At 39.6% G+C, this 16,196-nt stretch overlaps 1 protein-coding gene across 8 annotated transcripts in view; it reads left to right on the top strand.

Annotated features, from left to right (window-relative positions):
• Nucleotides 1-16,196, top strand: part of NEO1 (neogenin 1) — a 246,573-nt gene that overhangs the window by 80,776 nt on the left and 149,601 nt on the right. For 4 of the 8 annotated variants that reach the window (XM_047736691.1, XM_047736694.1, XM_047736688.1 and 1 more), the window contains exons 5-6: nucleotides 13,855-13,905; nucleotides 14,225-14,361. In XM_047736691.1, the coding sequence (XP_047592647.1) occupies nucleotides 13,855-13,905; nucleotides 14,225-14,361 (188 nt within the window). The remainder of the gene's footprint in view (nucleotides 1-13,854; nucleotides 13,906-14,224; nucleotides 14,362-16,196) is intronic. The other 4 variants (XM_047736695.1, XM_047736693.1, XM_047736692.1 and 1 more) reach the window with 1 other exon arrangement.

The raw sequence follows: 16,196 nt of genomic DNA, 5'->3' as shown, positions 1-16,196 counted from the left end.
CAGACAGTCTTAATTTGTGTACTGAAGTAACCAAGACCTGGGAAAGGGTTAACTCTCTAGTTAGCTTGGTGATCAACCTTCAGTGATAGGTGGGAATGATAGAACTCACTAAGGAAAACTGATGGTATCATCTCTAGTATCACCTTTTCTTTCTCAGCACCCACCCAGTCACCAACTACTTCTGCCTATATTTTACTTTCTTTCTTCCCACTCCTTTCCCCAGCTAAATATTATGCAAAGAATTTATAAGACTTCTAGGGAATATTTAAAACTTGTGCTAACTGAAACATAGGGAACCTTTAAAAAGGGGATAAAAATTTGAAGCTCTCTTACGGTAGAAATTTATTTTTTTATTTTTAAAAAGATTTTATTTTTTTTGACAGAGATCACAAGTAGGCAGAGAGGCAGGCAGAGAGAGGGGGAAACAGGCTCCCTGCTGAGCAGAGAGCCCAATGCAGGGCTCCATCCCAGGACCCTGGGATCATGACCTGAGATGAAGGCAGAGGCTTAACCTACTGAGCCACCCAGGCATCCCTAGGGTAGAAATTTAAATTGGCTACATGTTAGAACAAACTCTTTATCAGGAGTAGGAAAGCTGAGGCTCCTGGGTGTCTCAGTCGGTTAAAGGTCCAACCCTTGACTTCTGTTCAGGGCATGATCTCAGGGTGATGAGATCCAGCCCTGCCCTGAGCTCCACACCCAGTAGGGAGTCTGTTTGGGATTTTCTCTCTCTCCCCCTTTTCCTCCCCTCCTGCCCCGTCCCTTCCCCTGCTTGTACACACGTGTTCTCTCTCTCTCTCTCAAATAAATACATCTTTAAATTACTTTTTAATTAAATTTTATTTATTTGATTGAATGCAAGTGGGGAGAGGAGCAGAAGGGGAGGGAGAGGAACAACTAGATGCTGCACTGAGTGCGGATGCTGACATGGGGCTCGATCTCAGGACTCTGAGATCATGACCTGAGCCTAAACCAAGAGTAGGTTACTTAACCACCTGAGCCACCCAGGTGCCCCAGAAATAAATAAATCTTAAAAAAAAAAAAAAGTAGGAAAGCTGAAATAGGTTCTTTTTAAAGTTTTTGTATTTTATCATCATAGAAGGGAATTGTGAAAATAAGCAGATCACAGGTGCTGCAGAGGGTAGGGAGCCCTGATCATGGAGAGAGGTGAGAGAGAGAGAGAGAGGAGTACACAGGAGATCGCACAAGGAAAATTCTTCCCCCAAGTGGGAAAACTAGAGGGGCTGATTTTTGTGAGTTTTTAACAACGAATGAGGCTCAAAGATTGGAGTTTTAGAGGGCCGTGGCATGGTTGGTATGGAGCCCTGAGGGCATTGCAGTGCTTCTGTGGAGGAGGAGGACAGATAGGCCAGGGGCAGATGGTGAAATCTGAGGGTGCACTGGGAGAGACGATTCCCACTTATTGGAATGCATCTGGAAGAGATGGCATTGACTCTCTGGGAACAAAAGAGCCACTTTCCATGCCCCTCAGCATAGGTGCGGAGCTACCTGCAGAGGGTGGCTAATTTGGATACTGGCTCTTCACTGTGCTTCTCTCCAAACACCACACCCCTGTGCTTTTTGTACAGCTGCCCTTCTGGGACAAACCTGAATCAGTCCCAATGCAGTGAGACCCTCCTCTAGAGCACCAGTGGGGCCCTCTACCATGTCAGGTCCCAGATATTTGGAGTTTTAAAACTCAGCCTGCCTGAGATAGAACATGGGTTCACTGAGCTGCCAGGCAGGCAGATGGCCCAGACACAGATAGGATGAAGGCAGTGAACTGAAAGACACCTGGGACACATGAGGGAAGATTGTTCACTCTTCTGGGAGGGCTTTCCAGGCAGCAGTGGTTGAGAACTCACCTCTCCAGGGACAAGGGAGGGCACTGGTACCATTTCTCTCCCCTACTTCTCAGCATAAACTAACTTCAATAAGTAGCATAGCGCCAGCAGTGGCAGCCTAATCCAAGCAGCCTACACCAAGTCCCACCCCACTGCACTCTGCAGGTGCTGCTTTTCATAGGCAGGTGTGCCTGAGAACCAGAGTAGCAGCACTCTCCCCTAGAATACCAGCATAAAACCCCTGCATGCACCAGGTCTACTGACTATAGAGCTCTGCAAAGCTTCAGCTCAAGTGGAAATAGCATTAGGTCTCTCTTAATAAGCAGACAAATCAGAGCACACCTAGTTAAAAACCACCACACTCTGGCCAAGGTCCAAACACTTCCCACTGCAGGCAAGGAGAAATTCTGCAGAGGACTGACCTGAGGGAAAAAGCAGCCAAAACATAGCAGCAGAGTGCATATAGCATACACCAGAAACATTTCCTGAAACACCAGGCCCTGGACAGTATATGACCTCTTCCTCATAAAGCCATTAATCTCAGCAGCAGGAAACAGAACATTCTGGCTTTCCTAACACACAGAAGACAGACACCTAGACATAATGCCAAGATGGAAGAATTCATGCCAAAAGAAAGAACAAGAAGAGGTCATGGCCAGGGATCTAATCAAAACAGATAGAAATAATACGCCTGATCCAGAATTTAAAGCAACAATCATAAGGCTACTAGTTGGGGTTAACAAAAGCATAGAAGATACCAGGGAGTCCCTTTCACAGAGATAAAAGACATTAAAACTAGTCAAGCTATAATAAAAAAAATGCTATAACCAAGTTGCAAAACCATCTGGATATAATGACAACAAAGAAGGAAGAAGCAAAGGAATGAGTAAGTGGTACAGAAGATAAAATTATGGAAAATAATGAAGCTTAAAAGAAGAGGGAAAAAAATATGGGATCGCAAATGTAGACTTAGGGGACATGGTGACTCCATAAAGCATAATAAAAAAAAAAGCATAATAACATTTATATTATAGGAGTCTTAGAAGAAGAAGAGGAAAAAAGGAGTGGAGGGTTTATTTGGGGGAAATTATAGCTGAAAACTTAGCTAACATGGGAAAGAAAACAGACATCTGAATCCAGGAGGCACAGAGACCTCTCATCAAAATCAACAAAAGCAGGCCAACACCCAGATGTAGTTAAATTTGCAAAATACAGAGATAAAGAAAAAAATCCCAAGAGCAGCAAGATAAGAGAAGTCCCTAACTTATAGTAGAAGACAAATAAGGTTAAGTGCAGATTTCTCCACAGAAACTTAGCAGGCCGGAAGAGAGTGGCATGATATATTCAATGTGCTGAATGGAGAAATATGCAGATAAGAATACTTTATCCAGCAAAGCTGTCATTGAGAATAGGAGAGAGAAAGAGTTTCCCAGACAAACAAAAACTAAGGGAATTCATGACCATTAAACCAGCACTGCAAGAAATATTAAAGGGGCCTTTTTGAATGGGAAAGAAGGACCAAAATCTTCAGAGACTAGAAAGAAACAGAAAATCTCCAGAAATGACAGAACAAGCACTAAATTCATATCTGTCAATAATCGCTCTGAATGGGGGCATGGAGAGGGTGGTTGGATTATGGACATTGGGGAGGGTATGTGCTATGGTGAGTGCTGTGAAGTGTGTAAGCCTGATGATTCACAGACCTGTACCCCTGGGGCGAATAACACATTATATGTTGATAAAAATAATTAATAAAAAAATCACTCTGAATGTAAATGGACAAAAAGCACCAATCAAAAGACATAGGGTGTCAGAAATGGGAAAAATTGCTATATGCTGCTACAAGAGACTTATTTTAGACCTAAAGACAGGAGCAGATTGAAAGTGAGGGGATAGAGAAATATTTATCGTGCTAAGGGACATCAAAAGAAAGCCAGAGTAGCAGTATTTATGTCATACAAACTAGATTTTAAGCTGAAGACTGTAACAGGAGATGAAGAAGGGTACTATATCATAATAAAAAAGCCCTAGTCTTCCAGCAAGAAGACCTAACAATTATATTTATGCTTCCAATTTGGGAGCACCCAAATATAAGTAACAAACATAAAGGAATTCATTGACAATACAATAATAGCAGAGGACTTTAACACCCTACTTACATCAACAGACAGGTGATCTAGGCAAAATCAACAAGGAAACCATGGCTTTGAATGACACACTGGACCAGATGGACTTAAAGATATGTTCAGAACATTTCATCCTAAAGCAGCAGAATGCACATTCTTATCAAGTGCACAGGGGACATTCTCCAGAATAGATCACATACTAAGTCACAAATCAGACCTTAGCAAGTACAAAATGATTGAGATCATACCATGCATATTTTCTGATGTAACGCTATGGAACTTGAAGTCAACCACAAGAAAATATTTCAAAGATCACAAATACATGGAGGTTAAAGAACAAAACAATGAATGAGTCAACCAGGAAATTAAAAAATAAAAAAAAAAATACATGGAAACAAATAATAATGAAAACGTGATGGTCCAGAACTTTTGGGATACAACAAAAGCTGTCATAAGGGGGAAGCGTATAAGAATACAGGCCTATCTTGGGGCGCCTGGGTAGCTCAGTGGGTTAGGCCTCTGCCTTCGGCTCGGGTCATGATCCCAGGGTCCTGGGATCGAGCCCCGCATCGGGCTCTCTGCTCAGCGGGGAGCCTGCTTCCCCCTCTCTCTCTGCCTGCCTTTCTGCCTACTTGTGGTCACTGTCTGTCAAATAAATAAATAAAATCTTTAAAAAAAAAAAAAAAGAATACAGGCCTATCTCAAGAAGCAAGAAAAATCTCAAATATGGAACTTAACCTCACACCTAAGTGATCTAGAGAAAGAACAACACATGAAGCCTAAAGCCAGCAGAAGAAGGGAAATAATAAAGATTAAAGCAAAAATAAATGATACAGAAACATACACATGATAGTAGAACAGATGAATGAACCCAGGAACTGGATCTTTGAAAAGAATAAAAGTGACAGACCCCTAGCCAGATTTAACAAAAGAAAAGAGAAAGGACCCAAATAAATAAAATCACAAATGAGAGGGGAGAGATCACAGTCAACACCACAGAAATACAAACAATTGTAGGAGAATATTATGAAAAATTATATGCCAACAGATTGGGCAATCTGGAAGAAATGGATAAATTCCTACAAACGTATAAACTACCAAAACTGAAACAGGAAGAAATAGAAAACTTGAGCAGACTGATAAACCAGCAAAGAAATCGAATCAGTAATCAAAAATATCTTGGGGCGCCTGGGTGGCTCAGTGGGTTAAAGCCTCTGCTTTCGGCTCAGGTCATGATCCCAGGGTTCTGGGATCGAGCCCCACATTGGGCTCTCTGCTCAGCAGGGAGCCTGCTTTCCTTCCTCTCTCTCTCCCTGCCTCTCTGCCAACTTGTGATCTCTGTCTGTCAAATAAATAAATAAAATCTTTAAAAAAAAAATCTCAAAAACAAAGAGTCCAGGGCCAGATGGCTTCCCAGGGGAATTCTACCAAACATTTAAAGAAGAATTAATACCTATTCTCAAACTGTTCCAAAAATAGAAATGGAAGGAAAACTTCCAAACTCATTCTACAAGGCCAGCATTACCTTGATCCCAAAACAAGATGAAGATCCCATTAAAAGGGAGAACTAGAGGGCCCTATCCCTAATGAACGTGGGTGTAAGAATTCTCAATGAGATTCTAGCAAATCAAATCCAACAGTACGTTAAAAGACTCATTCCACGATCAAATGGGATTTACTCCTGGGTTGTGAAGGTGGTTCAGTATTTGCAAATCAGTCAATATGATACATCACATCAATAAAGAAGAGGTAAGAACCATATGATGCTCTCCGTAGATGCAGAAAAAGCATTTAATGAAGTACACCATTCATTCTTGATAAAAACTCTCAACAAAGTAGGGATAGAGGGGATGTACCTCAACATCATAAAGGCCATGTGTGAAAGATGCACAGGTAATATCATTCTCAGTGAGGAGACACTGAGGAGCTTTTCCCCTAATGTCAGGAACATGACAAGGATATCCACTCTCACCATTGTTTTTTAACCTAGTACTGGAAGCCCTAGTCTTCAGCTGTCAGAAAACAAAAAGAAATAAAAGGCACCCAGAGTGGCAAGGAAGAAATCAAACTGTCACTATTTGTGGATGACATGATAATCCATGTAGAAGACTCAGAAGACTCCTAACAAAAAATTGCTAGAACTGATACATGAATTCAGTAAAGTCACAGGATACAAGAATCAGTTTACAGAAATCTGTTGCATTTCTATACACCAATAATGAAGTAGCAGAAATAGCTATCAGAGAATTGATTGCAATTATAGTTGCACCAAAAACCATAAGATATCTAGGAATAAACCTAACTAAAGGGGTAAAACATCTATACTCTGAAAACTATAGAACACTTAGGAAGAAATTGAAGAGGACACGAAGAAATGGAAAAAATTCTATGCCCAAATATTGTTAAAATGTTTATACTGCTCAAAGCATTTTACACATTTAATGCAATCCCTATCAAACTGCCAACAGCATTTTCCACAAGGCTAGAACAAACTCTTTCACAAACACTTTTCACAGGGCCTAAAATTTGTGTGGCACCACAAAAGACCCTGAAAAGCCAAAGCAGCCCTGAAAAAGAAAAGCAGAGCTGGAGGCATCATAATTCTGAATTTTAAGCTATATTACAAAGCTATAGTCATCAAGATATTATGGTACTGACACAGAAACAGACACATAGATCATTTGAACAGAATAAAAAACCCGAGAAATGAACCCACAACTGTATGGTCAACTAACCTTCAACAAAGCAGGAAAGAATATCCAATGGAAAAAAGACAGTCTCTTCAACAAATGGTGTTGGAAAAACTGGACAGCAATATACAAAAGAATGAAACTGGATCACTTTTTTATACCGTACACAAAAATAAATTCAAAATGGTTGAAAGACCTAAATGTGAGATGGGAAACCATCAAAATCCTAGAGGAGAACACAAGCAGCAACCTCTTTGATCTCGACTTACTAGATGTGTCTCTGAAGTTCTTAACAAACATGTGCTCTCTTTAGCCAGAGGATCCCGAAAGGGAAAGCATAGCAAGACAAGAAGTGTAATACTAAAATCACTCCTACTTTAACCAAACACTACAGAAGAAACTGCAGCCCCACCTTCACCTATGTGAGCATAAGCCAAGTGGGAAGGCTAACCTGCCACCCTTACCAGCTTGTAATGAAATCCCGCAGCCTGTATGGTATCAGAGGCTAAATAAGGAACCCTCTCTTTTGCTGTGTTAGTAGAAACCATATAGGGACCATGGACTTTAATCCCACCTGGCAGTAAAGACATTCCTTCCCTTCCCCCTGGGGATGTATTAAAGAGGCCCTGTGGAGAGTCAGAACTTTCATCATCGTGTAGTATTGAGGGCCCCCCTCCATGGTGTCAGTGGACACCATGTGGGGAATGATAGTGAGGTATTCCTACTGCACCAGCCAGAGGATAGTATCAGTGAAGGCCTAGTGGGGACTCAGAACTCACAACCCTGTTAAGGAATAATAAGAAATCCACACCTCCCCTTGGGTATTAAAATGAAGACTGAATAGGGAACCTGGACTTCCACTTCCCTCTGACAGTAATGAGGTGGTTCCTCCCCCTTCCTCTAGAGCAGTATCAGAAGAAGCCACCTAAAATGAAAGGTTTGTTAAAAATGCTGTCTTTCCTCCATTGACCTGCTTTCACATCTTTGTCAAAAATTAGTTAGGTGAGGTCCAGAGTCTCATAATATACCCCAGATATCCATATTTCAATTTAAAATCACTCATCATACCAAGAACGAGGAACATCTCAAATGAGAAAAGACAATAGATGCCAACATTGAGATGGCAGGTTTTAGAATTATCTGATATATTTTAAAGCAGTCACCGTAAAAAATGCTTCAACAAACAATTACAAACACACTTGAAACAAATGAAAAAAAAAATAGAATATTTCAGTAAAAACGTCAAAAAGTCTTCTCAAATAAATAGCAGGTTTCAAGAACCAAATAGACAATTTTGAACTTAGATAATAAAAAAATAAAGAAAGACAACTACTATATGGTCTCACTCATATGTGGAATTTAAAAAACAAAGTTTAAAAAAAAAAAGAAACCAAGAAACACACTCTTAACTATAGAGAACAAGGTGGTGGTTACCACAGGGGAAGTGGGTGGGGGAATGGATGAAACAGGTGATGGGGATTAAAAAGTACAATTGCCATGATGGGAAAAAAAAAAGAATCTAGGTTATAAAGCAGAAATTAGGCACCAGGAAACAAGATTGGGTTAATTCAGACCAAGGCAGCAGAGGACAAAGCCAAGCCAGGGTAAGCCAAGTGTGTTTTGAGAAGGGCAATTCATAGTCATTGAATAAAAGACATAACCTGTTACTGCTCTTATTTTCTCTTCCTGAAGGCTGCTCTAACCTCAAGTCTCATTGAAGAAGAATTAAGACAGTTTTAATCCTTGAGAATAAGGAGGAGGAATGGAGAACATTCCTGGCCACTGGGAACAAACTAGATGGCCATCCTTCAGAAATGGAGGAAAACTGCCTAAGATGATCTTGGCTGTTTATAATGAACAAATACTCAGAAATAACTTTATGCAAAGGAATTTGCATTTTTGGAATTCTTGTTTATGAAGCAATTCTGAGCTTATAAGTGTGTATCTTCCCATTTTAAAAAATTTTGGAGAAAAAAATACAGGTGAATGGACCATAAAGAGAAAATCATTTGTATTTCTGTATACTAGCAATGAACCTGTGAACACCAAATTACAGATATAATAGTATTTACTATCACTCACAAAAAATTGAAATGCTTAAGTTAAAAATCTAACAAAACTTGTTAGATTTGCATGCTAAAAGGGACAAAATACTAATGAAAGACGTCAAGATGATCTAAATAAATAGACCTTCTGTGTCTTTGGATTAGAAGACTCAGTAGTAAAGATATCAGTTCTTCAAATTGATACACAGGTTAACTCAATTCCTGTCAATATCCCAGCAGGATCTTCTGCAGATATAGACAAGGTTATTCTAAAATTCAGATGGAAAAGCGCAAAGAAACTGGAATAGGTAACAGTTTTTTTGAAAAGTGAGAAGAATCAGTCAACCTGATACCAGGACTTCGTATCTAGTTACAGTGATCAAGACTGTATGGCCTTGATGGGGGGATAGTCACATATATATCACTGGGGCAGAATAGAGAATTCAGATTTAGACCAAACAAAAATCCCTAACTTATTTTTGACAAAGATGTGAAAGCAGGTCAATGGAGGAAAGACAGCACTTTTAACAAATGCTGCTGGAGCAGTTGGTCACCTGTCTCAACCTGTGTCTCACACCTCATTTAAAAAATTAATTCATGGACCTAAATGTAAAACACAGAATGAAATTTGAGAGAAGAAATACAGGAGAATACCAGGATCTAGGGCTGGGCAAAGAGTTAGTAGATCTGACACTGAAAGCACAATTTATGAGAGGAAAAGTTGAAAATTGTATTTCATCAAAATTAAAAACTTTTACTCTGTGAAAGACCCCGCTAAGAGGATGAAAAAATAACTACAGAGTGGAAGAATATATTTGCAAACCACACCTTCAACAAAGGACTAGTATCTAAAATATATAATAATCTTTCAAAACTCAACAGTACAAAAGCACATAATCCAATTAGAAACAGGCAAAAGACATGAATAAATGTTTTACTGGGAAATATGTGGAGATGGCAAAGAAGCACAAGAAAAGTTGTTTAACTTCATTAGCCATGAGGGAAAAACAAAATCACAGTAAGATACTGCTACGCACCTATCAGAATAGCCACACTTTGTAAAGATTGACAGCATCAAATACTGTTAAATGGGATCAGACTGACATTGCTGGCTGGAATGTAGAAATGGCACAGCCACTCTATGACACTGGCCTTTTCTTTAAAAGCTTACCGTGTTGGAACTACCATATGACCCAACATTAACACTTTGGGGCATTTATCCTGTAGAAATGAACTTCATGTTCCACACAAGTCTGCCTATCTGTATTCACAGCAGCTTCATTTGTAATAGCCCCAAACTAGAAACAGCCCAGATGTCCCTGATTGAGCAAATGGTTAAACAAACTAAGGTATAGCTGCACTGTGGAATTCCTGCCAAGCAATAAAAGGAAGGAACCATTGTTATATGCAACAACCTGGATGGATCTTTGGAGAATTATGCTGAGTGAAAAAAGCCAATCCCAAAGGCTATATACTGTATGGTTTTATTTATATAATATTCTCCTTGAAATGACGAAATTACTGAAATGGAGAACAGATTAGTCGTTGCCAGGGGTTGTGAGGAGGTGGGAAGAAAAGGAAAGGGGGTGTGGCTATAAAAGGGCCACAGGAGGGGTCCTCGTGGTGATGGAAATGTGAGTGTTCTGGTTGTGATGTTGTACTCTACAAGGTTACCATTGAGAGAAACTGGGTAAAGACATACGTACAGTAGGTCCCTGTATTAGTGTTTTTTTTTTAAGATTTTTATTTGTCAGAGAGAGAGCACACATGGAGGGTTAGCACAACAGGCAGTGGAAGAAGCAGACCCCAGGACCCTGGGATCATGACCTGAGCCCAAGGCAGATGCTTAACTGACTGATCCACAAAGGTGTTCCCCCTCTGTATTCTTAAAACTGCAGTTACCTCATAATAAGTTTAATGAAAAACAACAAAAGAGAATACGTATTGTTCCCTTTCTTTCCTGCTGTTTTAAAAGAAGAGATGGCCTTTTGTGCTCTGGATTTTACTACTTTCCACTTCCTCCAGCACTTTTATGAATCTTCTTTTCAAATTTTTTTTCTCTCCATTGGCTCCTTCTCTTTTTCCTATAAAAAGGCTTACCTTTCTCTCACTCAAATAACAACACATAAGAAACTAAATTAAGCAAATTTCCTTTTGTTTTTCCCTTTCACACATACTACCCTAACCTTAAGAATCTTCCTGGAGAGGGGCACCTGGGTGGCTCAGTGGGTTAAAGTCTCTGCCTTCAGCTCAGGTCATGATCCCGGGGTCCTGGGGTCAAGCCCCGCATCGGGATCTCTGCTCAGCAGGGAGCCTGCTTCCCCTTCTCTCTCTGCCTGATCTCTGTCAAATAAATAAAATAATTTTTTAAAAAATCTTCCTGGACATGAATTTCTTCCTCAGCTTCTCTAATCCATCTATAAGATCTGTCATAGAACCTCCTAACCATCTCTGAAAACCACCAGTTACCACAGAACTCTCCAGTTCTTCCCATACTTACTCTGGCTTCATTCCAGATACATCTTCACATTCCTGCCAGAGTGATCTTTCCAAAGCTCAGATCTCATGACATCGTTGTCAACCCTCTCCCCACTTTAAAAAATATTTAATGGAGGGGCGCCTGGGTGGCTCAGTGGGTTAAGCCGCTGCCTTTGGCTCGGGTCATGATCTCGGAGTCCTGGGATCGAGCCCCGAATCGGGTTCTCTGCTCTCTCGGGGAGCCTGCTTCCTCCTCTCTCTCTGCCTGCCTCTCTGCCTGCTTGTGATCTCTCTGTCAAATTAAAAAAAAAAAAAAATTAAAAAAAATATTTAATGGATTTTCATTGTTTTTAAGTTAAGGACTCAAAATTTTAAAACGACTTTCAAAACCTTGTATGGTCTGGCTCCATCTCATCTTTCTCTTTCTTTTTTCTCTCTTAAACTTGGCCACACTGATTATTTTCAGATCCTGAAACACTGTGGTACTTTCTGCCGCCATTCTCTTGAATATGCTATTCTTTCTTTCTGAAATCTTTTTCTCCTTCTCATTCTTTAGATCTCAGTTCAAGGGTTACTTTGGTCAGAAAAATTTCATTCCTAATTTCCTGGTAGGTTCTTCTGGTATAGTATTTTTTGAAATTATCATCTTTCATGTGTGTCTTTCCCCCTGAGTTGCACAGAAGCACTGGTTGTGGTTTTGCTCACTGTTGCATCCCCAGCTGCTGTCTGACACACAGAGGCACAGCAGTAAGTATTTGCTGAGTGGATGAATCCCTCTCCTTACCTTCATTGTCCATTGTTTTTAAGAGTTGTCAATACTTTTCGCCATCTTTTTACCTCTGTTGTTACTGCCAGAGTTCATCTTTTTCTCTTTAATTCTGGACCATTACAATAATTTCACAATCAAAGTTTCTGCTTCTAGTCTTTTTCCCATTCCTCTTGTCCTTCACTAAATCGTGTGATTTATCTCCTTCAAGTCCTTTCCTTTGGCAAAACAAGCCAGAAAGTCTCCTCAGCACACCAAGGTCTCCTAGACTGACCCCTTACTGCGCAGGGACACACATACTTCCTTTGTCCGGCAGCACTCAACCTAACTTGGGTCCAGTGACCATGTTTACTTTTCACATACTGTTCCTTTTGCTATATCTTTGAATTTTGGAGTTCTAAAGACTTGGTTGCCATCTTACTGGAAGCTATCACATCATCATATGAACAGGTTTAATGAGTTCTGTCAAACTAACAGTCATTCCTCCTCCCAGGCTTCTTTCAAGGGAGTAAAATCAATTCCATTAAGAAAGATTGACTTCTGTACTGGCATTCAGTTATGGCAAATTTGAAACAAAGCAAGTATCAGGAGTATTTTTTAGTATAATTATTAAATAGAAATTACTGTATCTCAGTTCAAAAGTACCCTACCAAACAGTATTTTAAATTATGTTCCCCTCAGCTGGGTATCATGTGTGTATATTGCTGATTTTCCACTCATGGGCATTGTTTTCCATTTCTGAAGACTAGTACTAATTTTTTCTCGTGAAATAGAGGATTTTAAATTTTGTAAATTTTTCTTATTTTGTGAGGCGTGGAAATTGTGTCTTATCTCTCCATTTTATCCTAGTAGTTCTTGCTCTGTTCCGTGATATGTTCATTGCTTCTCTATCTCATCATGTTCAGTTGGGATTTGAGGTCTAATAGAAGGCCACTTGATAAAGTTGAGTCAGGATCTCTTGCAGGGTATTTCATAAAGAAGCCACCAAACCTGATTCTGGTTTTCCTCTTTCGTTGTCCAGAAACTTAATCTTGTTTATCAGTTTTGGGAAGCTTAATTACTCAGGTTCAAAGTATACTGAAATTTAAGTCAGAATAGCTCTTTACTTAGGATGAGAATTATAAATGTGGCACAGACCAAATAGTCATTTCCTCTCTTTTTTCCCCATCAGGAATTCTATATGAAAAGCCATGTTTTTTGTTAAGCGTAGATACAGGTACGAAATGTGACAATATTAAGATTTGAGAGAAATATCTGCCTATGAAAACTAGTTTAGACATAGAACCTCCAAATAAAAATAAAATTATAACTCCACAAACTTGTATCCAAATCAACTAAACTTGTTTACTTTATAAAAACTTGATGAGAATATTGATTTCTGATTTTTTCCCCTTGGTATTATAGGATCACTTTTTTTTTTCTTTAAATAGTCTCTTTAAAAGATTTAAATCACTATACAGATTTAGGTTATCATGATCAGTGTCCTTGTTGATAATGGCATGATAGCATGTTCTTACCTGGTAACCACACCCAGGTTGCTGTTCTCTGCCAACTCTGTTCTCTCCCTTCCCTGTCCCTTTTCTTCCATTTCCTAGCCAAGCCACCATAGGAAACTTTCAGTAGGCAGGGTGGCCTCACTACTTTGTGTTTCTGATCTGACATTTTACCTTCTCCGGTAGTCCTCTCAGTGTGGCGTAGCTGTAGTGGAGTGACAGATTGATTCCAGACTTCAAAATTAAATCATTTGCAGGAAAAAATTGGGAGATCTGGGAGGCAGGGATAGATTGTGGGGAGTGGAATTGGCTACAAAATTTGTATACCTTTGAGAATAATTAGATATGTTTAGAGTAGGGGTGCCTAGGTGGCTCAGTCGGTTCAGCATCTGACTTTTTGATTTTGGCTCAGGTCACCATCTCAGAGATGTGAGATCCAGGCCCACTTTGGGCTCCACACTTGGTATGGAACCTGCTTAAGACTCCCTCTCTCTCTCTCTCCCTAACCCTGCTCCACCCCAAGCTTGCATGCTTTTCCTCTCTCTCTCAGAAAAAATACGTGTTAGAGATAATTCACTGTAACATTTTGATTTGTATTTGTGATTATTTATGCATGTTAAATATGAGCAGAGTAAATTGGACTAAATTAAATTCTGCTAATTTTGTTAGTCTCTCTATAGCCATGTAAATAATGCATTTTAAGTGTTTTCTCTGTTTTATGTGAAGAGTTTCTCAGTTACTGTTTTCCTAGTTCTGAAATGTGCCTATGTTTTTTTTTGCAGCTCTGAAAAACTGGTGCTGCTGGCAGGTGGTAGTCTGGAGATCAGTGATGTTACTGAGGATGATGCGGGGACTTATTTTTGTATCGCTGATAATGGAAATGAAACAATTGAAGCTCAAGCAGAGCTTACAGTACAAGGTATGTCATTATTTCCTGTATAAATAAATTCTGTGTACTTTGTGGGTTTTCTAATTGTTTAACATTAAAGTAGAAGAGACAACACAGCGTAAAACCCTGAGCTTTACACCAGATTGCTTAGGTTCAATTCTTGGTCTTATGTTTCCTACCTATATAACTATAGGAAACTTACTTAACCTCTCTGATGCTCATTTACCTCATCTGTAAAATGGAGATAATAAGAGTACTTACCTCATTGGGGTGGTTTAAGGATTAAAAGAGTTAATACTTATAAATTCCTAGAATATGTGACTAGAATATGATAAGAGTCCAGTTAATTATTGCTATTATCTGTAGTAGTAGTATGGGGAAGGCTGTGTTCTGGGGCATCTGGAAGGTTCAGTTCACTTTTCTTATCTCAGAGAGACTTCTTAAACTCTGACCTAGAACCGTTTATCTCCTAAGCATTGGTGTTCCTTCCTTTCAGGAGAATAGATCACCCAGGATGGAATGCACTATGTCTCTCAATGTAACATGGTCATCTCTTTGATGACTTGATGATTTATCTCTTCCTGTTCAACTAATGTTGGTCCTCACAGCATCTTCCCTTACAGGTTCTCTGATTTAGAAGTCAGAGAAAATGAACATGGCATTCTCTCTCCTTTATCTCCGTGTCCCTTATTCTTCCTCCATATTGAAATGTACCGTGAGAGGAAAATTTGCTATCTTGCCTATAATTTATCTACACCCTCATTTTACCTTTGTTTCAACTAAAAAATTTTAAGACCTTTCCTATTACTTTCAGGAAATCCAACTTTGCTTGGATATGTAGAGGTGTATTTTGGCTCATAATATTCATTATTACCTTGTCTCAAATTGTATTATATTTGATAGAATACTTCCTAATCTGTGGTTTAGGGTTATTCCATATTTTTATGAAAGTTTGTTTCTCTTGGCTCACTGGTGGGTTTCAGAGTAGGAAGTATGATAGCCACACTTATACTTCCAGTAGTCACCAGAGGACTCAAATATGTTTTGTTTTATATATAACATATATATTTGTTTATTTTTGCTAATCTCTTACACCCAGCGTGCAGCTTGAACTCACGACCCCGAGATCAAGAATTGCATGCTCCACTGACTGAGCCAATTTGAAGGGTTCAAATTTGTTTCTGATAGGAATTGGGGAATAGACTGCTTGGGATTCTCCTATGCTGGCAAAAGCACAGAATGTTTATGTTCTCTGTTGCTATTTGTGGATGATGGGACTAAGGACTGCAGGAGGAAGCAGTGAGAAAATAGATTGGAGGGCTATTAAGTTCTATTGTTATTCCTCTCTGGTGTTGCCTGAAACTGTCTTTCCCTGTTCTTTCCCCACAGAAGTGAGCAGCAGTAGCTCAGGCCTCCATGATTATTCAAAAGATCTGCTAGGGCTCTGATGGCATTAATATAAGTGGGGATGGCCTGACTAATTGCCCACTAGGGATAACTACCTTTTTTCTCCCCTCCCAAACTCCCATTGGTGTGTTTCAGCCTAGCAAGACTCTGTGCCCAGTGTTGTTTCTCCGAGTTTAAATGAGAGGAAATGTATGTGGAATGCCCAGCAAACTGGAGTAAACAGCAGTAATTCTAAGGTCCCTGGGGCTCTTTGCTCTGGGGATCACTCTCCTCTCTTGTAAATTTCACCAGGTTGGATACAGTGAGGTCCCTAACCATATGTTACTAGACAGAGTGACTGGTTCCCCAGGAAAACATTAGTTTATAACCAGACTAGTCACCTGGACACAGGTACAGTACAGTTACTCTCAAAGACAACTAAGTGAATAACATATACCATCTGATGGAGAATTTTTGAA

The sequence above is a fragment of the Lutra lutra genome, chromosome 7 (genome assembly GCF_902655055.1).
Source record: "Lutra lutra chromosome 7, mLutLut1.2, whole genome shotgun sequence".
Taxonomy (NCBI): Eukaryota; Metazoa; Chordata; class Mammalia; order Carnivora; family Mustelidae; genus Lutra; species Lutra lutra.
This window is presented reverse-complemented; position numbering and strand designations above follow the sequence as displayed.